This window comes from Mustela erminea, chromosome 5, assembly GCF_009829155.1.
Source record: "Mustela erminea isolate mMusErm1 chromosome 5, mMusErm1.Pri, whole genome shotgun sequence".
NCBI lineage: Eukaryota > Metazoa > Chordata > Mammalia > Carnivora > Mustelidae > Mustela > Mustela erminea.
Window position 1 is genome coordinate 137,419,901 of NC_045618.1, and position 27,594 is coordinate 137,447,494.

Genomic DNA, 27,594 nt, shown 5'->3' on the forward strand with positions numbered 1-27,594 from the left:
TTAGCTGGTCCTCACTGCAGCCTATGGTACAGGCTGGTGCTGGCCTTTCTGATTGTTCAGGAGAGTGGGAGACAAGCCACCACCTGGCCTCCCACTGTGGTCACCCTGCAGCAGGGTTGACGACTTTGCCCAGGAAAAGCAAGCTCTGCGTGGTCACCTCCCACAGGAGCACCAGGAAAGGCCGTTGAATGGGTCTGGGGGGCCGACGTTGCATTCAGAGCCTGGGGCTGGGAGAGGAGGCCGGAGGCAGCCCCTGCCCGGGTTCCCCACACATTCATGTCCATTGTCGCCTTGTGTGACACCTGGAGGAGGAGATGGGGACAGAGCCAGTGTCAGCTCAGGGTGCTCTCAGGGGACAGATCCCACATGTGTGGTTCTAGGGAGCTGCAGGGAGTCACCCCCTCAGGTCCCAGGGCCCTGTCTTCCTAGGAGGCAATGCCAGCCTTCACTGCTTCAGCCTCTTCCCGGCATTTTCTCCCCGCCACCACTGCATCCTTGGGGATGGCCTTAACAGTGCTGTTTGCTCTCTGGCAAACCACAGATGAGGCTGAGCAGAGCATGCAGAAATCAGGTTGCAAACTCCCAACAGCAAGTTTTAGGAGCATGCTGGAAACACCTGGACACCGGGATCCTGCTCTGAGCCTCACCCGCCAGGCCCTGCTCTGAGCTGCACACACGTCTTTAACCCTTGCTGGCCTCTTCTTTTAAGATGACCTGCTTAGCCTAAATCAGTGGTTTTTAACATGAGTTCAGGGAACAGGGTTGTCTCATATGCCAAACCCTCTACCAGTTTCTGTAAGGATTCCTTTTTTAATTTTAATTTTTAAATTTAAATTCAATTAATTAACATAAAGTGTATTATTAGTTCTAGCGGTAGAGTTCAGGGACTCATCAGTTGCGTACAACACTCAGGGCTCATTGCATCACGTGCCCTCCAAAATACCTGTTACCCAGTTACTCCAACCTCCTCAACCCCCCTCCAGAATTCCTTTTTTTAAAACTGTCACCTTCACATACCATTTTAGGAAGAAAGGATTCTGAAGCTTTAAAAAAGGGTTGAAACATTTTGGCCTGACAAGCCTTTTCGTTCCTAAAAAGTTCTATGAAGAGACACACCTAGCATTTAAGGTCACTGCTAAAGGAATTCTTTAAAAGGTGATGTTATTTCTTCTCCTTCTTGTTCACCCTGTCCACCACGGGCATACACACACACGTGCACACACACACACATGCATTCATGTGCACACACAGGACCCCATTCCTATTGCCTTGGTTCACGTTCCTAATCTCAGCTGGCCTTTCACAAGCAAAAGACAGAAAACCTTCCTTATGAAATTCTTAGCAAAGGGGAGCTTGGGTGGTGCAGTTGTTTTACCAACCAGCTCTTGGTTTTGGGTCAGGTCGTGATCTCAGGGTTATGAGACGGAGCCCCACAGAGCCTGATGTGGGGTTCAATCCCAAATCTGCTTGGATTCTCTCTCCCTCTCCCTCTGTGCTCTCTCTCTCAAATAAATAAATAAATACATTTTTTTAAAAGAAATTCCTGGCCAAAGCCTCAAACAACAATTAATGACTCTATCCTAAAACAGAAAAGATAGAGCAGGGAAGGAAAATTACATTGTTATACCCAGCTATTAGCTCTCCTTTCCTAGTAGAGTCATGGATTCCCAGCCATGCCCTGTAACTGGTAATGCCTCCTACAGGAGGAGACCAGAAACTGCCCCCCTCCCAAAATGATGGCCATCTTGACTATGGGATTTGCTTTAGCCAGGGACACGTGACTGGCCTTGGCATAACTCAGAGTGAAAAGAAATGTGAAAAGCCATCCTACAGTTTCTCTTACTTTTTACCCATTGCCCTGCGAGTGACATGTCCCAGATAGGGACTCGTCCTTTCGCCTGCATCCTGGAGGGGAGAAGCAATGGGAAGTAGGTCTGTAGCCCCATGGTCATGACACAATTCTGACATGTAACATAAATAAGAAGTAAGCCTGTTCGGGCTCTGAGATTTGGGGGGATGTTTGTCTCTGTAGCAAGGCTGACACATCTTGCCTTCATGCCCCACTACTCTCTATAACTATGACAAAGAAAGAGTTTCACTGCCTGCCCTGGAGGAAGTATAAGGAATGAAGACAAAGCTAATCCCCACTACAGAAATTTGGGGTCCATGGATGACCCCAAAATGCATGTCTACTTTTATACAGCACTCAGTGTTCCTGCTCTGAAGAATCCAGAGGAGAGACAGAAAGGGAACTTCTTGTGAAAAGAAGCCTCATAGATTGGAATCAAGACCCATAATGGGAAAAAGAAAGATAAACTTGACTTTCAAATGCACACTTCAGAGGAGAAAAGACCCTCTCCTCCGTCCATGTTCACCACCTTACCCGAGAGATGGTTTGGTTGAGCTGTTCAGTGATTCCTGATAAGTCAGCTTCTAACTTGAAGATGTTGTTGAGACCGATGTGGGGAAGTATTTCTTCAAGGTTATATGTCCCAGAAATGGAAAACCTTGGCAGATGTAAATCCAGGAGGCTGCAGAGAGAACCAGCCAGAGAGCCCATGCTTTCAGGTTACATGGGCTGCTCCCACCCTGTCTGTGGGCAGTCTGAGCTTTGGGAAGAAGTGTTTCCCAGAAGGAGGGGGATCTGGTCCTACCACAACACTCCCCACTGTACCAGAACATTCTAGAAACCCGGACCCCCCTTCTCTTCACACCTTGCAGGCCTCTTGTGTCTGGATCTGAGAAGACTCCTGGCATGGCCATGTGTCTTCATCTCTGGCACGTTTATGGAGGACTTCTTCCATGCCAGACATCGGGCAACGGATTTTACAAGGCTTAACTGATCAGATCCAAGGAATAACCATGCAGGGGAAATACTGCCCATGTTTTCCCACCTCCATGTCTGATTCATCGGCAGGTTCTGCTGGCTCCCCTTCTCAACTGTATCCTAAATCCAGCTCCTGGCAATGCCCCCGGAAACTGTCCACTCTTACTGTCTGAGTTTTGGGCCATTGATCTGAAGAGAGATGGAGTGTGTAGACTGTGGGCCACTCTCTGTCCTGAGATTGCCCTTGTCATCGGATCACTGCACTGCCATCGGTAAATTCACTGCCTGCGGTGAAGTTTTATTTGACACTGAGAAAATCTGACCTTTTCTTCTTGGGATTGTTCTTCTTGATTATTGTTTCACAGTTGTCAGGGCAGGGGGCCCTGCAAGTCTGGCCAGGTAATAACCTGCTTGGAAACTTCTGCCTCTGATGAGTTCAGATTAGATAGCCTAAATCAGCTTAGAGATTCATTGCCAGCTAACTTCTGGGATAATGTGAGTGTCCAGATGTCTAATCAAAGGGATCAAGGGGAGGTCAGGTGTCAAACACTAAAGAGGAGGGAAAGGATATGGAGAACAAAAAACAAAGCTACCTTGGCCCACTTGGCAAATTTTGCACAGGCAGCCCTTGTGGGCAGGACCAAGACATGGAGGGGTCTGAGCGGAGTCTAGCACAGGAGCCTGCTAGAGAGCCCTGCACACAACAGGTGTTCAACCCATGTAAATGAAAAATGAATAGTTAGTGGGGATAGTGATTCCCCTGGACAAGTGAACCTTCCTCACAGCTCAACAGAGGGAAGCCTGGCAGTCTGAAGTTTTCATGTTGGAAATCCCATTAACATGCTGCTGTGATATTATAACTCTCTGGCACGAGACACAGTAACAGCGTGCCCTGTTAAATCATCTGAGATTTCGAAAAATAACTTGGGTTGGTTTTGTTTTTTGAAGGTCAAAGTGAGAGGCCAAAACAGACCTTCCTGGGTTTCCTGGGTGGTTCAGCCCAATAAGTGTCTGTCTGACTCTTGATCTTAGCTCAGATCTTGATCTCAGGGTCATGAGTTCAAGTCCTGCATTGGCTCCATGCTGAACATGAAGCCTACTTAAAAACAAAAACAAAAACAAAAACAAAATAAAAACAAAAAACAAAAAACAAAAAACTCCAGACCTTCCTGAGGGAAAAATCTAGAAGATTCTGTGGTAGTTCTTCCTCTGCTGGGGGAAGGGACAGGTTCCCCCCAAAGGACCTAGAGAATATGGAGCTGGAATCAGAAACTGATCATTGCCATGTAAGTTCATAGACAACAGGAATAGTCTCTTATCCTGATCTCTGTCCTTGACTTGTATCTTTTTTATTTGGTATTTGAATCTCTGCCCAAATATGAACACATTTTCCTATCCCTCAGTGTGGTTGGGGAGCTGAGGGAAGGCTTTTGTGGGTACTAGGGTTGATTGGTGTCTACCAACTGCTGGTGGGTTAAGATGAAAGTGGCCATCAAGAGGTTTGGTCTGTATACCCTCCCTCTGAACTGGGGGTGGGGGGAGGGGTCCTGTGACTACTCTGACCCATGTAGCAGAAAAGACACTTTGGAGCCCAGATCTTAAGAGAGCAGGAACTTTCACTTCCTATCATTTGGAACACTCCTTCCTGGAGCCCTGAGCTGCCATATAACAAACAACATCAATTATGCTAAACCAATGTGCAGGAGCCCAAGCTAGCCTCATGGAGATGCTATAGGGGGAGAGAGAGAGAGAGAGAGAGAGAGAGAGACCTGCTCAGCCCTTATCTGAGCAGCCAGCTAAATCAGGCACGAGACAGCCCATAGAAAAGCCTTCAATGCTCCAGCCCTAGCCAGTATCCAACTCCAGTGCAGGAAAGCCTCACATTAGAACCACAAGGCTGAGCCCAGTCCACCCACTGAACAGAGAGAGATAATAGATATTTTTTTCATGCCATTCCATTTTGGGGTGACTTATTATGCAGCAAGAGGCAATTAGAACTCAAGGCCAAATGTTGTATCAAGAGCTCTCCTGAAATAAGATAGATCCATGAAAGGGTTACCTAGAAAATGGAGTCTCATACCAGAAAAGGTTGAAACAATTGTAAGGAAAACCACAAACTGAAGGTGAGATAAAAGGTGGTGGGGGTTGAGATTCCATAAAACTAGCACTTTGATTCTTACAATACTCTTCTTGGTATTTAATTTCATTAAGAAATATTTTAATAAAAATAAGGGTATTTTTTTTCAAAGAGGACCTATCAAAAAGACTGCTAGCCATCAATAATTGAGCAATGTTAGCCAAACATTGGGCAGGGTGGGGGGTGCTCTCTGACTGCAAGTCAGAGATAAAGTAATTGAACCTAGCTTTATCTCTCCTCCATACTTCAAGGAATGCCAAATTGAAGATTTACCTAACCAGGTCTCTAAGTCCTTCTTCATGACCAAGTTAATAAATGACCAAGAACCTCCTGATTAAATTGGATATGGACTATTTTGTCAACAAGGCTACACGTTTTGGTGCTGTTTTATTTCTGCCTTCCTGGCCAACATCTTGGAGCTGAAACAGTCCCCACTCCTTAGCACTGTGGGGGACAACTCAAGTTTACAGTTCTACAAACCTGCTTCCAACTTATCCAAATCCTTTACCTCTCGCTCTTATTTATTAAGCATCATACAACCCCGGAGGTACACTAGCAAATTGTGCAATTGAATAAAACCTACACTTTTCGTTTAGATTCTTCCAACTGTAATACATGTAATAGTATCACCTCTTCTACATTTTGGTCAAACAATTTTTTATATAAAGTAAAAAAAGGAGGGGCTCTTTTAAGAAATATATACTGTTGAGTGGGAGTCGTAATTACTCTTAATAGAAAAGCCTGATTTTTTTGTTATACCTTCCTACCTCCTGGTAGTAAATTATTCTGGAAAAAGGGAGAAACAAGAGGAAAGAAGGTTGGCCAGAAAAACACTTAGGAAGGGATAAGAATTATTAACACCTGATGAGCACTTATCATGACCAATCTCAAAGGTTTATATGTGAGAACTTGGTCAATCCTTTGACCGACACAATGTAGCAGTGATTATGGCCTCATCTTACCCACATACTTAGTTAAAGGGCAAGATGATGAGCCAGACCCTAGGGGTTGGCTTTTACAGTTGGTATTGATCAAGGCCTTGTCTGGATTCTTGAACCAAGTCTGCTGGAGTCCTTCTGCTCTGACACTTACCTGGGCAGAAGCCACTGATCCCATTTCCTCAGGGTCTCTGGCTGCAGAGCTGCCTCCACCTGCTCCATTTTCCCTGGGTCAGGTAGGATAAGCAGAGCCAGGGCGTTTCCACTGTATTCTATCTGGAGGACAGTGCAAGCCATTTCTTGATCATAGAAGAACCTGTGCATTTCCTTTTGGTGCATCATGGGAATGTGGAGGGAGGTCCTCTCATCCACAAAGAAGCTCTCTTGCTTCTGGGTCTGGTAGCGATTGAAAGGATGCTTCCACTTGGCTTAAGACACAAAATCCATAAAACTATGAGAACACACTGCAGGAGAGCAACTCTGGGTAGACATACACTAAGCCACACTGGTTCCATGACTTCCTCTTCGATATACATAAATATGAGGTGGATACAGAATCAGGGGCCAGAAGTTAGGGCTGGCTCAGCCACTAGAGTGAGTCCCCAGAGTTAGGCTCTAATGGTCTATGATTTTGTTCCATTCTAGTTCAACTTAGCTTTCAAGAAGCTAAAAGGTATTTCCATTTACTAACTATCTTCCATGTGCAAGGCATTATCTCTTTAGTTTTTCATGAACATAAATTAAACAAGTATTGTGACTCCATGTCAACAATGAGAAACTTACTCCCTGTGAAATGTATAGAAACATACCCAATCTGCAGAGGCATTAGACGGTAGAGCAGGGGACTGGGGCTTGACTGGCTCCACAGGTCATGTTCTTGCAAACATTGACTTGACCCCTCTCTGCCCTGCCTTGAAACAGCAACCCTCTACAGAGAAGGTCAAGAGCCACCCCTCCCCTTGAACTTCCAGTATTCAAACTAAAAAGGAGAAAATGAATTCAGTTATAAAATGTTAAATATAATGCAAAGCTCTTTATGACACAGAAACAGAATCTGTTGTTTCCACAGCCTTGTTCATGTGTGTAATAGTTTCTCTCTTTCTACTTAACAATCTCCATGCACAACAGCCTCCAGGCTTGACCTCCTGAAAGCACTGGTCTTGCTGATGAAAGCTGGCTCATCTTGTTCTTCTTGCCCACCTCCTCTCACTGACCATGGATTGCTGATTCTACCTCCAAAGTGGCACCTTCATCCACAGCCGCCATCTTACTTTGAACTGCTTCAGGAACTTCCTAACTTTTCTCTGGTCTCCCACCCTTCATCCCCTCCAAATCATTTTCCAAATTGTAGCCAGACTGATTTTTTTTTAAACAAATGTAATCATGTCACTCTACTGCTTGCAATATCTTGGTCATCCTGGGGTCCTACAGATAAAGTCCAGGATTCTCAACACATTTCCTCCTTATTTTTTTATTACAACTCTTGACACTGTCCCCTAGGCCTTATGCTATTGTGTTCTATGTTCTAGTCCAACTAAATTCATTTCAGTTCCTTGAAAATGCAAAGGTTTCTCTTTTCCTTGGATGTCGGCACATTCTGGTTTTTCGACCTGAACCCTCTTCTCCACACCTTTCCCGCAACCTCTTTGCCTGAGTAAATCCAGCTCATTCTTCATGTCTCAGCTTAGATGTATCCTCTTCCAGGAAACCTTTTCTTACTCCCCAAATCTGGAAAGGTGTACCTTTTGAGAGCTCCATGGCACCCATATCTACTCAAGCAAGCATCACTTTCCCATTGAGTTGCAATTGCCTTTTTGCTTATTTTACCTATTTGCCTATTTTCCTTTTACTGTGAACTACACAAGGGTAAGAAAATTATCTTATTCATAAATTTTTCTAAGATGCTAGCTAAGGCCCTGAACTGTAGTCAGTCTTGTTGTATGTTTTTGAACATTAATGAATGCCATTCCTAGACACCTCAAACACAAGACCTACGTTTAACTTGAAATCATTCATGCAGCAAACATTCAAAACATACTCGACCCCTCTTTTTCTTCAACAAGATGTCTAAGTGGTTTGGTGGTGGTGGTGGCCTTGTGGCAGAGATAGAGAAGCAGATCTTTGCAACGACCCTGATGGGCAAGACCATCACCCTCGAGGTCAAGCCCAGTGATACCATTGAGAGTGTGAAAGCCAAAATCTAAGAAAAGGAGGACATCTCGCCTCACCTGCACTAATTTTTGTTGGAGGATGGCCTCACTCTCACAGACTCCAATATCCAGGAAGAATCTACCCTGTACTTGGTGCTTCGCCTGTGGGGTGGTATCATGGAGCCTCCCTTCTGTCAACTGGCCCAGAAATACAATCGTAGCTATGATCTGCCACAAGGGTTTTGCTCACCAGCACCTCCACACCATCAACTGACCCAAGAAGAATTATGGCCATACCAACAAAATATGTCCCAAAAAGAAAGTCAGATAAGGCCACTCCACTGGCTCTTCCTTTGTCCAAAGGGAAACCTCCAGCCTGAGCACCAGGGCCCCAGAGCCTTAATATAAGTTTCCTGTTCATTGATTAGAAAAAAAAATTTTAAAAATAAAATATACTTGACCCTGTGTCAGACTCTGGAGAATTAAAAATGATTAAGACTTAAGACCTTGATGTGAGGCAGGAATCTATCAAAATCCTAGAGGAGAACATAGGCAGTAACCTCTTTGACATCGGCCACAGTAACTTCTTTCAAGATATGTCTCCAAAGGCAAAGGAAACAAAAGTGAAAATGAACTTTTGGGACTTCACCAAGATCAAAAGCTTCTTCACAGCAAAGGAAACAGTCAACAAAACAAAGAGGCAGCCCATGGAATGGAAGAAGATATTCTCAAATGACACTACAGACAAAGGGCTGATATCCAAGATCTATAAAGAACTCCTCAAACACAACACACACACAAAACAGATAATCACATCAAAAAATGGGCAGAAGACATGAATAGACACTTCTCCGAAGAAGACATACAATGCCTAACAGACATGAAAAAATGTTCATCATCATTAGCCATCAGGGAGATTCAAATCAAAACCACATTGAGATACCACCTTACAACAGTTAGAATGGCCAAAACTAACAAGAGAGTAAACAACATGTGTTGGAGAGGATGTGGAGAAAGGGGAACCCTCTTACACTGTTGGTGGGAATGCAAGTTGGTGCAGCCACTTTAGAAAACAGTGTGGAGATTTTTTAAGAAAAAAAAAAATAGAGCTTCCCTAATGCAATTGCACTATTGGGTATTTACCCCAAATATACAAATGTAGTGAAAAGAAGGGCCATCTGTACCCCAATGTTCATAGCAGCAATGGCCACAGTTGTGAAACTATGGAAAGAACCAAGATGCCCTTCAGTGGACAAATGAATAAGGAAGATATGATCTATATATACAATGGAGTATTATGCCTCCCCCAGAAAGGATGAATACCCAACTTTTGCATCAACATGGACAGGACTGGAGGAGATTATGCTGACTGAAATAAGTGAAGCAGAGAGAGTCAATTATCATACCATTTCACTTACTCATAGAGCATGAGGAATAACACAGAGGACATTGGGAGATGGAGAGGAGAAGTGAGTTGGGGAAAATCAGAGGGGAAGACAAACCATGAGAGACTGTGGACTCTGAGAAACAAACTGAGGGTTTTGGAGGGGAGGAGGATGGGGATTGGGTGAGTCTGGTAGTGGGTATTATGGAGGGCATGTATTACATGGAGCAGTGAGTGTGGTGCATAAACAATGAATTCTAGAACACTGAAAAGAAATAAAATAAAATAAAATGAAAAAATAAGAATAAAAAAAAAGGCTTAAGACCTTGAGACTTCTGATCAGTGTCATAGACTAAGTTAAAGCAGAAAACCTGTTTTTTTTCCTGCATAAACACACAGAGAAGCTGGACAAAATAATGGCTGAATAAACAAACAAATAAATAATCGCTGAGATAAAAAATAAGAATCAAAGCTTCCAGGTACAAAGCAGGGGGGTGTAACTCTGATTTAGAACCAAAGTCATCTGGCTCTCAGGTTATCAGAATCAGATACAGCCCCAGGGGTGGTATTTAATGTCTTCTCAGGGGACATAAATGAAACTCAGGCCCACACTTAGAACTGATCTCTCTGCAGAGTCAAAAGCTAAGAAAAGTAATCCCTTCCCCATCTGGGAAGCTTGGATTAAAAAACTCTGCCCAGCAGCCCCAGTTGAGTTAGGACAGGTCACTCCATTTCCAGGTAGGGGTGGAGGGGAAGAGTCACTTGCTCTGGGTTTTTTGTTTTTACTATTCATGCAGTGTAGGAACTCTCCAATCTAAGACTGGTCTATGTTCTCATTAATTCTTCAGTGCAGGGACTCCCCAACTTAGAAATTACAGGCAAACATATAAAAAAATGGGAAGAAGATATGAACAGACACTTCTCCCATCAAGACATACAAATGGCTATCAGACACATGAAAAAATGTTCAACATCATTAGCCATCAGGGAGATTCAAATTAAAACCACATTGAGATATCACCTTACACCAGTTAGAATGGCCAAAATTAACAAAACAGGAAACAACATGTGTTGGAGAGGATGTGGAGAAAGGGGAACCCTCTTACATTGTTGGTGGGAATGCAAGTTGGTGCAGCCTCTTTGGAGAACAGTGTGGAGATTCCTCAAGAAATTAAAAATAGAACTTCCCTATGACCCTGCAATTGCACTCCTGAGTATTTACCCTAAGGATACAGATGTCGTGAAAAGAAGGGTCATCTGTACCCCAATGTTTATAGCAGCAATGGCCACGGTCGCCAAACTATGGAAAGAACCAAGATGCCCTTCAACGGACGAATGGATAAGGAAGATGTGGTCCATATACACTATGGAGTATTATGCCTCCATCAGAAAGGATGAATACCCAACTTTTGTAGCAACATGGATGGGACTGGAAGAGATTATGCTGAGTGAAGTAAGTCAAGCAGAGAGAGTCAATTATCATATGGTTTCACTTATTTGTGGAGCATAACAAATATCATGGAGGACAAGGGGTGTTAGAGAGGAGAAGGGAGTTGGGGTAAATTGGAAGTGGAGGTGAATCACGAGAGACTATGGACTCTGAAAAACAATCTGAGGGGTTTGAAGTGGGGGGGGGAGGTTGGGGTACCAGGTGGTGGGTATTGTAGAGGGCACGGATTGCATGGAGCACTGGGTGTGGTGAAAAAATAATGAATACTGTTTTTCTGAAAATAAATAAATTGAAATAATTTTTAAAAATTAATAAATAAATTTTAAAAAAGGAAGGCATAAATTTAACAAGAGTGGGTCATTATGACAAAAATGATAGGTAGATTTGAGAAAAATAGGATGTCAAAGTGAAAATATAGTCAACGAAGTTGAAAATTCAGTGGATGGGTGAAACACTAGATACTAATTCTGTTGAGAGAATTAGTAAAAGGGAAGTGGAGCTGAAGAAATCAGCCAGATGTCAGCACAGAGAGACAAAGAGAAGTTTTCCAGGGGGCAAGAGATATAAAAGATGAACCTGGAGTGTCTTGTCGTTCCAGAAATAAGGAAGTGCTCTAAAAAGAAAAAAAAAAAAGTCAGCAATGATGGGGGCATGTTAAGGGATGCAGGAACCAATGGAAGGATCTTCTCATGGTCAATGTTAGAAAATTTTAAGCCAAGGGTGCCTGGGTGGCTCAGTGGGTTAAGCCTCTGCCTTCGGCTCAGGTCATGATCTCAGGGTCCTGGGATCGAGTCCTGCATTGGGCTCTCTGCTTGGCAGGGAGCCTGCTTCCTCCTCTCTTTCTCTCTTTCTCTACCTACTTGTGATCTCTCTCTGTCAAATAAAAAAAAAAAAAAATAAAATCTTTAAAAAAAAAAAAAAGAAAATTTTAAGCCACAAAGCTAAGTAGCAGTGGATTACAACCTCAAATATAAAATAAATATCCTTGAATCCATAATGATGTAAGTCAGTGATTGAATAAATAAATGCAAGCAAAAAGAAAAATCTCCCATACAGAAGAATTCCAAATACTTTAGGTAGATTCCCCCCTTCTCATGGATATGGAGCATAACACCCCAGTCTCTGAGTATGGGATATATGTAGTGACCTCCATCAATGGGGAAAGGGTAACTTTGCAACAGAGAAATCTGACAAGCATGACCTCAGCCAGATGGTCAAAGTCAACATCAACGGTGATAAGTCATGCTGATAATATGCATCCTTGGCTTAATGTGATAAAAATGGCACTCCCTCTCCGTGGCCCTCCTCCCCACGTGGCCTCACTCCAGTCTTCCTCATGAGGAAAAAACAGGCAAACAATCCCAACTGAGAGACATGCTACAGAGTGTCTGGCTGGTACTCTTCAAAATCAGCAAAGTCACTGAGAGCAAGGAAAGTCTGAGAAACTGTCAGAGTGCAGAGGGGTGTACTCTGACATGATGACTAAATGTAATGTGGATCCTGGAACAGACAAAAACACCAGGTGAAAACGAAGGACATCGGAACAGACCTGTGTTTAAAAAGTGGAAGAATTCATTTTCCTAGGATCATCACAGAGATACATGCTACTAAATCAAGAAATAATTTGAGTAGAAAAAAGGAACCCCACAAGTATGACATGCTCAACGCCACAGCCAAAATAAGCTAACAAGCTCTGTATATGAATTAAGATACGGGGAGCCTGGGGGGCTCAACTGGTTAACGGTCCAACTTTGGTTTCAACTCAGGTCATGGTGCCAAGGTTGTCCCACGGTCCCAAGGACAGAGCCCCGTGTCAGGCTTCACACTCAGCAGAAAGTCTGCTTGAGATTCTCTCCCTCCCCCTCTGCCCCTCTCCTTCCCACCCCCAACTCTCTCTTTCTAAAATAAATAAATAAATCTAAAAAAAAGATGTGGTGAGAACAGTAACACCTAAGTGCGAGATCATTTGTACAGATGATACCATTCTCATAAAATTGAGAACACATGCAGTGCATTAAACAGGGTCGTGGATACTTAATGTGTTCATGGTGGGAACACATGGAGGAGAGGGTTGCGTGTCACCCCAGGAAACTGGTTGCCTCTGGGGAGGGACGGAAGGAGGCAAATGGGACCAGGGAAAGGTTAAAAAGGAACTGAAATCCCTGCAATATGGTAGTCCTGAAAAAAATAAAAATCTGAAGCAAATTTTAAAATGTTAATATTTCTCCCTTCTTGGTGGGGATTTTGTATTATCCTCTGTATATTTTTCTGTGTTCAAGATAGATAATAAAAAAAGTAAAATTTTTCTTAAAAAAGGGGTTATTCCTAAAAGCGTATGATGGAATGTTGAACAAAAGAAGATCAGGATAAAAAAGAACAGAAGAAACATGGCAAGAGAAAACAAGTACTGATAAATTAGGACGTAGTCTGATAGGAAGGTTGTGTCAGTACATAGGGAGGAACAGCTGCAAGCCTTGAGGACAGGTGGCTTCCAGGGGCATGACTGCAGGTGGTGGAGGTGACAGTGCTGCTGCCCGAGCCAGCCCTCACCTTTGAAGAAGATGTAATTCAAGAGAATCATGAGCGTGTCTTGCGTGAACTCCTGGAGGCTGTCTGCCACCTGCCCGTACGTCTGCTTTCTCACGTACTCATTGATCTGCCTCCTGGTCGTGGCCGAGTCCGTGAAGTTGGCAGAAAACGCAAATGCTCCGTACAGCTCCCTGATCGTGTCCAAAAAGGGCTGCCGAGGTTTCCGTTGCTTGTCCAGGAACAAGGAGTTGCCTACTTTCAGCTCCAGTTTGGGGCTGGGCAGGTCAAGGGTGTGGATGAGGCTTTGGAAACCCCGGTGGATGTCAGCTTCTGGGATCTCTGTGAGGTTGAAGCCGAGGCCCTCCAGGATCTGAGTTGGGGTGTCAGCCTGGGCCCCAAGAGAAAGCAGGGCCAGGGAGGTAGAGATGCTCACGGGGGAAAAGAAGATGTTTCCCGAGGTTTCCGCGGCCAGCTGCTTGTACAAACGCAAGGCAAAGTTGGTGATGGTGGGTGTGATCTTGTGGTAGGCGGGGGTCTCTGGCACGGAGAGCTGGTCACCGGGGGCCTGAGGCACCCCCAGACTCTTGTCTCCATGGGCAGGAAAGGGCTGACAGTAGACAGAGACAGTAGCCAGCAGCCACAGCCAGGCTGGACCCATCCTCTGAAAAGAAGATGTTGAACAAGTCATTCTGCTTCATAAATAACTTTGGTGCTCCCCATTGCTCGCACGGTGAACCTCACATCCAAACTGTACCCCACACAGCTACCATGAGGGACCCTGCAGGGGATGAGGCTACAGGCTGAGCAGCAGCCCTCAATCTGCTTGATGTAGTCATCGTCTGTCGACAAGATTTTGTTGAGAAAAGCACTCTGGGCTCTAAAAACAAAATTCCACTGTTTATTCTCCCTTCCTCCCTCTCACTTCCTCCCCCCCCCCTCCTTCCTTCCTTCCTTTTTCTTTTCTTTCTTCTTTCTAGGCATTCTTGGAATCACTCATGAACTTTCAGGGACTGGGAGTGGCCACAGAGCCGAGGCTCAAGGCACCGTGAGAGAGAGTGAGGCTGGGCCTTGCTAGAACCCAGGTGTGGCCCTTCCCATCACTCTCACCAGCGGGAGGGGAGAGGAGGGTGTGTGCAGCTCCCGGGTCAGATCCTCCAAGAAAGGGGAGTGCCCTCTCCTCTTCTGGTTTTTCATTAGCTGGAGTGTTGAGGTGGTGGGGAGACACAGGGGCCTGGTGGATGGGGGCCGCCCATGAGGGGTGCCTGGAGCCTGGATGGATGGGTCAGCTCTGTCCCCATCACACTTGGCAACTCTAGCTCCCCTTGTCACATGCAGCGGTGGAAAACTATATCTTAATTAACTCAGAGTTTCAGGGAAGAGGTCTGGCATGCGTTGAATTGCATAACCCCAAATTCGAATGTGGAAGCTCAAACCCCCGTATCTCAGAGTGTTTGTCTGGAAATGGGGCTGTTGAGGTGTACTTGCTTAAGACGAGGTCATTAGATGGGCCCTAATCTAATAGGACTGGTGTCCATCTAAGGGGGCATTTGGGCCCAGACATGCACACAGGAAGAACGTGCTGGGAAGACAAAGGCAGAGATCGGGGTGATGCTTCCAGAACCAAGGATGCCAGAGATCGCCAGCAAACCCAGCAGCTCCGGGAGAGCTCTGCGGCAGGTTCTCCTGCCCAGTCTCAGAAGGAACGAGCCCCCCCCCCCGGCACCTACGTCTCTGACTTCCGAACTCCATGGTGACACAACCATCTATTTCTGTCATTGAAACTACCCAGGTTGTGCCGCTTTGTTGGGGGCAGCGTTAGGAAATGAACCCCATCTCTCCAGTACTTTAGGTCACAGAGCGGGTCCGAGAAGCCTTCTAGCTCTAGGGAGTGAAAGCGGTGCGGGAGTGGGAGAATCCTTCCTCAGGGCAGCGAAGGCAACTCCAGCTCTAGGAGGAACTGCCGTGTAGACACAGCTTATCTCTGCTCACCCTGGCCCGAGTCTGGCGCCCCTGTCCCTTTCAGGATCTCCACACACACCCCTCGCACACCATCACAGAGCACGTGCTGTCACATGGCCGCGGGGCCTCCCCCACACCTTGCTGTCCCCAGTAAGGACAGCGCCGTCCCCTCGCTCCCGTCAGAACCGACTCCTCCACAGCTGACCACCCTCTCGTTGCCGTTTCCGGTCTTGATAACGTTTCTGTCTTAATGGGCGCCTTTTGCCCAAACCAATGACCTCTGGCTCTGTTATAGATGCCACGGTGGTGTGGGAGAGATCATATTTGTAGACGGTTTATAGCACCCTGGGCCCTAAAATCCCCACAGGCCAGTTGCCGGGAGGGACGAATACAGCCTGCTTATCAGTTATGTGGAAATAAGTTTGCTGAGCAAAGTACTGCGGGCCATTTCCCAAGGCCAGGTCCTGCCTCCCTCTCCCAGAGCTCTGCTGGGCTCCCCTAACGACGGGTTCCATCCACATTGGGAAGCGGAGCCATTTAAAAATCCGTCTGCTCCTGGGGAAAATCAGAAATACAGCTGTAGTAAAACCGGTTCTGGTTTATTCTTTTTCTCCCACTGAACTCACCATGTTTACCCTTCCGAAACCCCAGTGATTCCCAGACTTGCAGAAGGCTTGTTTCCCAAAGAGGATGGAAAGTCACAGGGCTTGGGTTTGAATTAGACGTCGCAGTATCTCCCTGTGGGATCTGCACAAAGGAAACTCTCTGACCCGCAGTGTCCCATTTACAAAAAGAAAAGGATAATGCGAAACTTCTGAGGGCCGGAGCACTTAAGGATTACAAGGTGTATGGTGTGGAACGCCCCTGATCAGTAGAAGGCAGGCGATGTGAATTTCCACCCCTCTCTACAGTTGTGTGGTGTAATTACACCCAATGTCTGTCTTTATTTCTTTTCTAGAAAGATCCGAGAGGAAAACTAAGAACTCCATCAGTTAATGGTAATATTCCCATACATTGTTTATTTTGTGCAAGGATATTAGATCCACCATCTCACAGGCTCTCAGGCGAATGTGTTCTCAAATACAGGGGGATGGTATTTGGGATCAGCTTAGAGTCTGGGGCAGGGGGTGTTCCTGAAATTTGATGGGAGAGAGAAAGCTCTCGAAATAACAGAGCGGTGACATGCAATGCAGAACAGTCTTGTGCAAATCCAGTGCCTTTGTCGAGAGATCGCTGATTCATGTCATTCAGTTGAATCCCTATGAGAACCTGAAGACACAGGGATTTTTACCCTTGCTGTGCCTACGGGGAAACTGGACTCAGGATCAAGACCAACACCTGTTAAGTGGCAGGAGCGTGATTCAGACTCTACACGAGGGCTCCTGAAGTGAGAGCTTTTGCTACAACCCGTCTCAGGTAAATTTGTTACTGCAACGTTGTCATTTGCTTTGGGTTGTATTGTTCCGTTTTTGTTTGTTTGTTTGTTTGTCTAACCACCAGGAGCCCTGGGAGTTCCTCTCTCAACATTTTTGTTGGCAAAGGTTTCCATAAAAGGTTATTTAAAACCTGAAGTTCCCACTTAGAGCCTTAGAAGCAGGGTATACCAGCACTTGTCCTTTCGGGGACTCAGTGTTTCCATCCTTGCTGCCAAAGCCAGAGAGAGAGAGGGAGGGGGAAAGAGAGAGAGACAGGGAGGGAGAAAGAAAGAGAAAGAGAAAGGAGAGAGAGAAGGAGATACAGAAAGACAGAAAGAGGGAGAGAAGAGAGAGAGAGAGAGAGAGAGAGAGGGAAGCACCCCCACCCTCACCTCCATTTCAGGCATAAGCATGCTACTCACAGAAAGCTCCCTGGGCTGGGGACCCCAGGTCTTCAGCACCGCGTGGCCTCCTACCTACAGGAAAGGCTGTTAGACGATCAGGGCGGCCGGGTCAATATTTGCCAGGTCAGTTCCTAGAACTGGACAAAGGCCATGTGCAGCCATCAGGAAGGGACCTTTTTTATTTGGAAGGATCTGTCCTGCTTGCCCATCCAACAAGCCGAGTGGATGGTGATTCTGGACCCCACTCCACTGGAGGGTACTGCAGTCCCGGTGACAACGGCAGACGTCGCGATGTGGTTGCTGCGGACCCGTCACTGATCTGATCTGGGCAGTGATCTAGGCAGTGTTCTTTCCACATCACCCTAGCAATAAGACCGGGAGATGCTGACCCAACCTTGTTGTGATCACCATTTCACAACACATGTGAACCAAGCTGCCTTGCTGCTCACCCTGGTTGCGTACAGTGATGTGTGTCCATTGTTTCTCAGCAAAACTGGACGGAGAAAGAATGTGAGCGAAGCACAGTCAGTCCCACCTCACAGACGGGATGCTGAGGCCCTGGGAGGTTAAGTTACCTGCTCGAGAAGTGGGTGGCAAGGCTCCAGTGTTTTACGGATTCTCTACCATTCCCATATTTTTATGATATTTTAAATAAATATCACCTAGGTACAGAAAAAGAAAAAGACTGAAGGAAATTAGAACATAGAACAAAGCTTTCTTGCCTGCTGTTTTGAATCCCCATAAAAAGGACCATTTTCTCTTGTTCACCATGAATCAGCCAAGATCTAGAACAAAACCTGGAACAAATTGAATTATTTCTTGTGAGTGAAATTTTGGTGAAAAGTCACCTTGGGGTAACTTTTCTTTTCTTCTTTGTAGATTTTGTATTCTTCTCATTTCTCACAAACAACGTGTACCTTACTTATATGAGAAAACAATTAAACATTGTTAGAAGGTGGAATTATTTCATCATATGCATAAAGCCAAATAAAACATGTCCAGGTTGGCACAGTGGCTCCAATCAGGAGGCACTTCTCAGACATGAAGGCCCCCCAAGGAGGCTGAGTCTGCTTCTCCAGGTGCCCTTGGCCTGTCCAGTATGTGAGGCAGGAGCTTCTCCACCAGCCCCAGGTGGAGAGCTCCAGGTGGGACTCAATCAATGTGGGCTGGAAAGGTGAAGGCCAAGGACATTTGGACCAGGCACTGATGGGGCCTGCTACTTCCACCAACATTTGAGACCTTACCCCTGGATCTAAAACGTGTTGAGAACCTTCTGCGTGTTTTGTAAGGACACATTTGCGCTACAAATAAACAAGACCATTGAAGTAGATGGTCAGAGTTTTTGTTTTTGTTTTCCCTCATCTAATAGGAACCCAGTTCGCTCTAGCTTGCACATAAATCACTTGGCTCTTTTTAGTCACTTATCACATGCTAGGGGAGGAAGAATCAACTCTAGGATCTCCCATTTTGGATTCTATGCTAGACCCTGGCACAAGACGCTCCCCTGAAAGAAGAGCAATAAGGTATATTGTTCTAGAAAATGTGGAGGAAGTGGTGTCCACAGCATAATCAGATGGTGGAAGGCCTGGAGATCCCCACCTCTGTGGGTGTCAGGTCTTAGCAGATCCATGGCAAAAGCAGAGAGGGTGCACTGAGGGCCTCATGTCCCATGGAGTAGATGGCATCCAACAGAGGACAGTGAGAGCGTAGTGTCCCTTGTGCTGAAGGGTGCTCATGGGTACTATTCAGTCCTAATATCCCATATGCCGAAGTGTGAGCATGGACAATGGTAGGGAGCTGGTGTCCCGTATGCTAAAGGAGAATGGGCAGTGATCCACAGAAGTGCTGTTGACTGAGCAAAGCCGGCTGCTCAAGTGTCCTGGGGAGCTGAGCCACCTCACAGACCTCAGTGTCCCAATGTGTAGTGCCTGCGAGCAGGAGGCCAGGATAGACTTTATCCTGATAGGTTCATCCTGGTGATGAGCTGGTATAATTCCAAGGTGGAGTCCCAGTTTCTCCTACATGCACGTATGCACACGCGCACACACACTCACTCACACACGCTCACTCACACCCCATTCTGTGTATGCCCATCCTCCTGGCTCTTCCTATCTTATCCATGTTCCTTCTTATCCCACAGGGCCAATAGCAACTTTCTCATAAGGGGTCTGCATAGAGCAGATGCATCCAAAATATTTGGGGGTCTCTGCCTTTCTAGGTAGCCTATCTCCCCTTGGAGCTGGGGAGACACACAGAGGCCCACTGAGGTGTTCGTGGGTGCCCCTCTCTGTAGTGGGACCCTGCCTCTGCCCACCCAGCTTCCTGCCCGGGTCTGCCTGGTGGAGTTATATGGCTCCTGTTGCGTAGATAAGCGAACAGGCTCTGACTGCCACGTGGGCAGGAAGCGGGGCCAGTTAGACAGCTCCGCGCTAAAGAGACTCTCACACCCTGGTCGCGCCCCTCAGAATTGCTTCCCTGCATATATCTATCCTTTTTCAGGACAGAAGGTGCACCTGCCAAGTGTCCCCAGCAGGCCCCCCACCTCTCCTTATACTGTCCTGTTCCCAGGACAGACGACCAGCAACAACCCGCCCCACCTCCATTCTCAGCCCACACGTCTCCGACTCAGCTTCTTTTGACTCAATCGTGTGAATTTTATTCCCTTTATTCAGGAGCAGCTGAATTCCAGCTCTGCAGAGCCCAGCCCCATCTCTACTCAGCTATGGGGTTGAAGACCTTGCCCATGAGGATTGCTCGTTGAGTCATCCAATCCTCCACAAACAGGAAGAAGGGTCTGTTGAACTTCACGACAAAGGGAGCTGCGGTATGTGTGTGATAGGGGATGGCGTTGCTGGAGACCATGTCCATCTTGCCTTCCTCGCTCACCTCCATTGTGGCTGCATGTATCGCCTGGGGGGAAACAGGTCGTGTCTCAGCTCCAGGCACGGTGCGGGCAACGCTGGCTCCCACTGCTGGAGAACCACCCGAGGCTCTCAGCAGTTGGATCCAGATGCCTCGGGGGAGGGGTTCACACTAACTGCTGAGATCCGTCTCCCCCAGTGCAGGCAGAAAGTTCAAGGAGTTTAGGAGTTCAAATGAGAGGAAGGAGGAATAGAACTCAGAGGGAAGCTGGGTGGTCTGAAGGCTTAGGAAAAGGTCCCATAGCATCCCTGAGTGTGGGCCTCTCAAATGCTTTCAAGAAGGATGTGGTAGAGAGAAAACAAGGGAGGGAAGGGGCCGGTGTTTCCTGTCTCCCTCCCAGCATGGACCATTTTCTGTCCGTGTGGAAGTCTTGAGCCAGAACACCGGTGTCTGCCCCTCTGATCCGCAGGAGGCCCTGCCCGGCATTGGTGACCTTGCTCCTGCCCTCCTGGACCATCGCGAGGGGTGTGGCATCCCTGAGCCCCAGCCCCCCTACCCCCAACCCCCCCACACCACACTCAGTGTGAGCTTGCCCCAGGGATTCTGTGAGGAAGGAGAACTGTGACTCCAGAAGAGCTGTATCCCAGCAGGGACCTGGCCCTGCAAACTGCATCGGGTGTCCTCTGTGTGACAGCTCGCTCCTCCCTCAGTTAGAGAGCAGACACTGTCCTCTCCCCAAGGTCATTGGGAGACTCAGGTGAAAGAACTCTGAAAAACTGCTTTATGATCTATCAAGTGTTGTACCGTGATGAGGAATTCTGATCCCTAGGCATGTGTCACAGGGCAGCCGCCAAGCAGCTAGCCGGTCTGTGACCTTGGTGGAGTAATCAGAGGCAGCCCCCCGTGCCCACAAATACTCCATGGCATCTGGATGTCTTGCAGGCATCTCCAGTTGTCAGAGCCAGTCCTGGCTTGCTCATCCACACCCCCCACCCCCGCCCCGTCCCGCTGCTCCTCCATCTTTCCTACCTCGGGCAGTCTCCATTGTGGACGAGGCTCCAGCAACAGAGCTGGCCTCTCTCACGCTTCCTTCCCTGCTCTCCAGTTCTGTCTTCAAAAGTCACGTTGGTTCTCCTCACCACCGCTAACACTCCCACCAATGCCCCGTCAACCTGTGTTTACCTTTTACCTGGGTTATCGGCCACACTTCCTCCACACCACAGAGCATGGATTTATAAGACACATGTCAGTGTGTGTCAGCCTTGGTGGTTTCCCGTGTCAGTTAAAATAGCCCCCGGGCCAGTGCAGGTCAGAAAACAGGACCTCACCGGCCCCCTCTCTCGGTCTCAAACACGATGCTAGCTGTGTGAGCCTCCTTGGGGTTCCTCAAAGATTTCAAGCCCATGTCCCCCTCAGGATGCCCTTGAACATGGGTCTCCTTGATGTGCTCCCTTGTTCTCTTCTTTCCTTCTTCAGGCCTCTGCATGAAGGCCAACCCAGTCTCTGCATGAAGGCCAACCCAACCCGACAACTTTCCTGGCCAGCCCACCCCAGGCCAGCCCACTGTACCCCAGCATGCAGTTCAGTTTCTTCACTTTCCTGCCTTCACAGAATGTGTCCCTGGCTGACACGGGTCACACCCACTTATTGGCACGTTCACTGTCTGACCCCATCAGGAGAATGGAACATCCATGAGGCTAAGACTTTGGCTTGTTCATGACTACCCCGAGAGCCTCCAAAAGAGCTTGATGCCATTGTTTACGAATGTCTGAATGACCAAAGAACCTCAAAAGCCAAGGGACCCAAGATTTATAACTACTTTTTTAAATTGGTTTTTCATTCAGAGCTGTTGTGGATAAAGCAGAAACTCTGTAAGTTGCTCTACTCACCTCAAAAATAGCTGGGCAATTCTCTTCTGTGATGCCTGAGAAGTTTGCTGCTGTCATAAACACATTGCTGATGCCCATCTTGGGAAGCATTTTTTTCAAGTTTATCTTGGAAGAGATCTTGAACTTGGGCATAATTATGTGCACCCATCTGTTAGGAGTGATAACGGCAAGGAAGCTGAACACGTCTCTCTCTCCTATGTCGAGGGGGAGGGACTTTGCTTTTGCTTTCAGGCCTCTTCCAAGGGAGAGTTAAGAAAAGGTGAGGCACGGGCGCTTGTGTGGGGAGAGGTTAATGGTGCTGGAGCACAAGCCGCTGCCGTACATTTCCAGACCAAGCACTTGGCTAAAATACACAATACTATTCAAGCTATGCCCTTCACAGTCTCCCTAACCAAGAGAAGATGAGGGTCCAGCCAGGGATCCAGCCCTGAGTCCTTCCAACCCTCCAGCTGTAAGCAGGGATTTAATTGGTCAGTGGCCCCAAATATGGTGCAGACCTAGTGCCTAGTGCCCACCCCTTCCCAGCACTTCATGTTGTTTATAAACCAATACATGTGATGCTGAGCTTCTGCATGGATCGTAACCCACTCAGCTGGGTTCCTCTATTGAGGTGCCCCCTGTCCCAAACATGACATTGTGTTAAGTACGGCTGTGGCAAATGATGGAAGACACACTCCGCTGTGGCCCTCAACCACATCCAGAAGCTGCCCAGACAGTAGCTTGTGCTCCTACGTGGCACAGTGAGAACACTATTTGGAAATTTTTTTTTTCCCGGTCTACACATTTACTGCCTGAAGACTGGTGTCCTTGCCAAGATCAGTGGGCTGTTGGGAATCATGCTTTCATTATATAATTTGTCCACAATTGATTGGACCATGATGGATACCATACCTAAGCAGGATCAATCCAATTCTCCCTTCCAGGAATCTGTCAGTGGAACAGAAATACGTTGGTTTCACTCTGGAGTGGAGCATTTGCTTGAGTAGAAGAGAGCCAAGTCTGTCCACCATGGACTCAGCTTGAAATTTACCTCTTAGGATCATTCCCTGATCATCATATCTAATTAGGATCCTCAATTAATACTCTACTTCTGAATCCTCTGTTCTATCACCTACTTACTTTTTCCATAGTTTTACTGCAATTTGAATTTATTAGTTGACTTACTGCCTCTCCCACTAGACTGGAAATCCCGCAATGGCAGAGACTTGTGTGGTTAGCCACTGTATTCCCAGCCCTGAGCAGTGTCTGGCATGGAATTGACAGCTGATTTGCTGAGCCAGAGAGGACAAATGACATCAGAGAGATGGAGTTCCCAGTGATGTTGCTGTCCCCCGTCCAATCCCTAGTGACTCCTGATTGTGTTTATCCCCTTAGGTACATCTTTCCAATACATTCTTTTCTTTACCCCCTTGAGTTTTTGTGGGGTAGGTTTTCAATACATGTAAGAAGAACCATAATTTAGACAGTTGAAGGGGCATGAGCTGATAATGGAAGCCAGGCCACAATTTTTCCTGCTTGGCTTATTTCATGTTCCACAAATATGCCAGGAAATAAACAAATACTTAATTCCCCTGAAATAAGACTTGCACAGAGGAAGCAATATCTGAGCAAAATTTCAATGTGAATCTAGACTGTCCCTCCAGAGTAGCATACCTCATGCCACTGGATTTCAGAAGTGTAGCTCTTTGAACAACCATTTCTTCTACAGAAGAGTCGGGCTGTCCTACATCTGGGAGCATAAGGACTATGGACATGTTTCCAATGAAAGGCATTTTAACCATTGTAGTAAACAACTTCTCTGATCTGCTATAAATCATGCGTTCCTTCTTCCACATCATGTCCACCCGCACTGTGGTGCACTCATCCACAAAGAAGTCCTCCTTGTGCATGAAGTTGGTATGAAAAGCCATTTCCCAAATGCCTAGGAGAATCAGGAAGGAAAAAGTCAGAGTGACCTGTTGGAGAAGGCATTGGCACCTCCATGTCTGGGGACGCCAGGGGTGAGGGGCTTCACAAGGGAGCAGCCTCCTCCCAGTGATACCTGGACTTCAGTGAACAGAATATTTAAAATTCTAGGTGGATGCAAGGGAAAGAAAGACAAACGCATGAATTTTGACCATATTCATCATAGGATTTCTTTAAATCTGTATTCCTCAAAAGATATTTCCCAAAATACTGCCTGCTTCTGGAGCTATAACATCAAGAAAGGATTTCATTGTGAAATAATTTAGGAAACAATGACCACAACATCCCTTCTTTGAAAATTCCCACCACATTTTAATGGACTAAGAGTTCTGACAGGCAACTGATGAATAAACTGAACTCTGTAACAGCAATTAATGATCTGCTGTATGTCAGTTAATTGGATTTAAGTAAGATAATTGAAAAAAAGAGTTCTGAGAAGTCTGATGACAAAGAAATCTGCCTTAAATTGTTTAACTTATTCAAGGAGGGAGACTTTTCATCAGAAGAACATACGCCTGCGTGCACACGGGTGCACACACACTCCTACTTGGAATCCTCTTCAGCCATCAAGAGTTACTCCATTTTACTCCAAAATATCTTAAATTTGGCCAACGATATGACCAAAATGGTTGGGAACAGAAACACTTAGAAATGCTAGATAGATAGTACAAGGAGATAAAAGCAAAAGAAAAGTTTTGAATCTATTGGTCTATGGGACATGGGATAGAATCACAGAAAATATTTCTTAACCCAAGGGCTAGGGTTACCCAAACAGGAATTCATGGACTTGAAATGCCTTACCTTTGAAGAAAACGTAGTTTATAAGAAATAGGAAGGTATGAGGGTTCAGAGAGGTGATGAATCCCTTGGTTCCCTTGTGCATTTTTGCAGCCACAAAGTGGTTGATTTGCTTCTTGGTCTTTCTTACGTCTCTAAAGTCAATCATCTGGGCCTTCACATCATATATCCACTCTGTGTCCCACAGAAACGGGGTGTTGATCTTCCTGTTGCTATCGATAAAGAGCATGTTCCTGTACTTCAGGTGTCCCTCTCTGTTCAATTGCTTCAGCATCTGGACGATACTCTGGAAACCATGGTGCATGTCCCACACCCTCATGACTTTGAGGTCAAATCCAAGGCCCTTGAGGAGGTTGGTGAGTGTTGTGGATCTGGTCCCCAGGGAAAGCATGGCCAAGGAGGTGGAGATACTCAGAGGGGAGAAGATGATATTCTTTCTGGGATGCTCCATTAGCAGAGTTTCAAACAGTTTGTGGGCGAAAGCCTTATTGCCTGCTTCTATGTTGTGGTGGACAGGTGACATTTTCCATGATGAGACTGGGTAAATATTCCATTTAGATCTTCTTTCAGTTTCACAGCAGGTGCTATTAAAGAGGCCACAGAGGATGAGGACCAGAGGGAGAGCCAGGGGCATTTTCCTGTGGGACATTGCTGCAGAAATCCAGGGAGCTCTAACTGGAAGGAAGAGGTGGGTGGATGAACATGCCATGGAATGTGTTCTTGATGTTAACAGGCTTGAGAAAGGGCCCGTTATTACCTGAGTGCAGGGGTTACTTTTAGTCCTCAATTGGGGGATGCTAACTAAGGCTAATGAGGAAAGGCTAAAGCATTCTGGAACTTTAGACAAATTAAAGATAAATGACCTGATGTCAAGGGATATAATTCTACTCTGACCTGTGCTGCAGGTGGATCCTAATGCAAGTAGCTTCCCAGCCTGGTCTTGGAAAGTCTTGTCACTATGATATTCTATGATTTTGAGCAGCACTCTACACTGTTTCTGTCTCTTTCTTTCTGTCCTTTTTTTTTTCTTTCTGTTCTTTTTTTTTTCTTTCTTCATACAAAGCTCATGACAAAGTCCTGAAAAGTGTGGAAAGGGAAGGACCAGGGAGAAAGATAAAGCAGGGAGTGCAGATTCAGTTGCTACAGAGATCTGGCCAGAAATACACCCAGACAAGGCCAGCAAGTGTCATGTAGTAAGGAGTGCTGGGGACTGTGGCAAAGGGAGGGACGGATCCAGGCCAGAGGCAGGCAGGTGCCACTCAGTTCCAGCAGTGTTCCCATGTGGAAGTGCTGGTGTTGGTGCCAGATTTTTTTTTTTAATGTTTCTGAAGAAGCTGGAAACGTAGATTTTTGCCTGAAAACTCAGTCCTGTCAAAAGCACTTGCTAACACCATGTAACCCAGATGGAGGCTAGATCTGGCTTCAGGGCTGTCAGGTGTGAATTCTGAAAGAAAGCCTGGGTGGTGCTCAGGTGACTGGGTCATGAGCTGAACAGAGGGCCTGACAAGGTCATCTCAGGAGATCCTGGCCGTCTCCCGTGGGCCCTCTCAGTTCTTACAGCTACTGTCCCGTCCCACCGTTGGGGTAAAAACCTCTCTGTGTCCCCAGATGTGCCCCCCATGACTGACTGGGACCAGAAATCAGTCCTGGAATCTGAAGGGTGCTCTAATGGTGGGATTTCTGGCACCCCAAAGGGAAGGGAAAAGATGTGAACCACGCTCTGAGTTTGTGTTCATTTCAACCTCTTTAGAGCAGGGCCCTGTCTTCCTCCCTGGTTTTCCTACAGTTCCTGACCTAGTTCTGGGCACAGGGTCCATTCCTCTGCATGTTGTCTGGTGATCCAGCACCACGGCGTCTCTTGTCATGGCTACAGAAATAGCATTTGCTCAAAATTTGTGTTCCTCAAAATTCCTATGTTGATATCCTACTTCCAAATGTAATGGTATCTAGAGGGAGGGCCTGTGGGAAAGAATCAGGATCAGACAAGGTCATGAGGGTCCCTTTTATATGGTCATAGGTTAGTGCCCATGTAAGAAGAGGCACCAGAGTACTGGCTCTTCCCTGCCCCTGACCCTGTGCATGTATCTGCAAAGATGAAGTCACATGAGGATATTGCCAGAAAACAGTCATCTGCAAACCAGAGAGAGCGCTTTTACCAGAACCCAACCCTGCTGGCACCCCAGCCTCAGTCTTCCAGCTTCCAGAGCTGTGAGAAAATAAATGTCTGTTGTCTAAGCCCCCCGGTCTGTGGTATTTTGTTATGGCAGACCAAGCTGACTAAAATAGTATCTCTCAGTTCTCAGTCTTGCCCCCCACTGACCCTTCCAACTACTTTGAAGTCAAGGTGGGTTCCCCAAAGTATAATTCGTCGTTTCCTCTTCCTTGCTCCCCATGAGCTTTGAGGGGATCAAGTACAATTTCTTTAGGTGACAGAGAACCTCCATAAGCCCTGATTTCTTTCAACCAGACTCTTGGCCCTGAGCAGCCTTCCCATGCCCTTATTGTCTCCTCCAACCCCCCAACAATGGCTCCTGCCCCCAACTGCCCCACCCCTATCATTCCCCAGTAGTTACCCCCCTTCCCGGCCCCTTCCATCCACTTGGTCTGCATGGGGGAAGGGGCAGTAAGGGATGGAAGGCACTGTGGTTGAGAGGGGCTATGGGGGAGAGGGGTTCATGGGGTGGGGAAAAGAGCATATGGAGGAGGTTCTAGAAAATACACACACACTTATCACACTGGATTTTTCATCATCTTCCCTAAGGCAAGTACTACCTGAAACATGGCAAAAAGGAGCAATGAAACACACACTCAGGTGGAACCATCTCTGTCTCTCAGAGAAAGGTCACTTACCTTCCAGAGGAGCTGCTGTTGTTGAGAGCTCTTTGTA

The 27,594-nt window shown here is 46.6% G+C and overlaps 2 protein-coding genes, 1 long non-coding RNA gene and 1 pseudogene across 3 annotated transcripts; 2 read left to right on the forward strand and 2 right to left on the reverse strand.

Annotated features, from left to right (window-relative positions):
- SERPINA11 (serpin family A member 11) lies at positions 1 to 17,527 on the reverse strand. Its single transcript, XM_032345156.1, is given in 6 exon segments — positions 1 to 188; positions 190 to 302; positions 2,384 to 2,531; positions 6,057 to 6,330; positions 13,437 to 14,076; positions 17,212 to 17,527. Coding segments are annotated over 5 exon segments (1,260 nt in total). The 5' UTR covers positions 14,074 to 14,076; positions 17,212 to 17,527; the 3' UTR covers positions 1 to 100.
- On the forward strand, positions 7,966 to 8,383 carry LOC116591990 (annotated as a pseudogene).
- On the forward strand, positions 16,546 to 24,996 carry LOC116591841. Its single transcript, XR_004286179.1, has 3 exons — positions 16,546 to 16,790; positions 19,866 to 20,017; positions 24,895 to 24,996. It is a non-coding gene; the product is annotated as an uncharacterized LOC116591841 (long non-coding RNA).
- Positions 19,839 to 27,594, reverse strand: LOC116591840 (uteroferrin-associated basic protein 2-like). The gene is made up of 5 exons (XM_032345157.1): positions 27,558 to 27,594; positions 24,711 to 25,382; positions 23,598 to 23,865; positions 21,945 to 22,092; positions 19,839 to 20,103 (listed from the first exon to the last, which is right to left on the reverse strand). Exons 2-5 carry the CDS (start codon positions 25,354 to 25,356, stop codon positions 19,906 to 19,908), a joined length of 1,260 nt encoding a protein of 419 aa, XP_032201048.1. The 5' UTR covers positions 25,357 to 25,382; positions 27,558 to 27,594; the 3' UTR covers positions 19,839 to 19,905.

Coding starts and splice junctions, on each gene's coding strand:
- LOC116591840 (XM_032345157.1), bottom strand. CDS start 25,356: ATGTCCCACAGGAAAATGCCCCTGGCTCTCCCTCTGGTCCTCATCCTC. Junction 22,093..23,597: donor CTGAAATCCAGTGGCATGAG/GTATGCTACTCT, acceptor CACTCCTAACAG/ATGGGTGCACATAATTATGC. Junction 20,104..21,944: donor ATTGCCCAGCTATTTTTGAG/GTGAGTAGAGCA, acceptor GTTTCCCCCCAG/GCGATACATGCAGCCACAAT.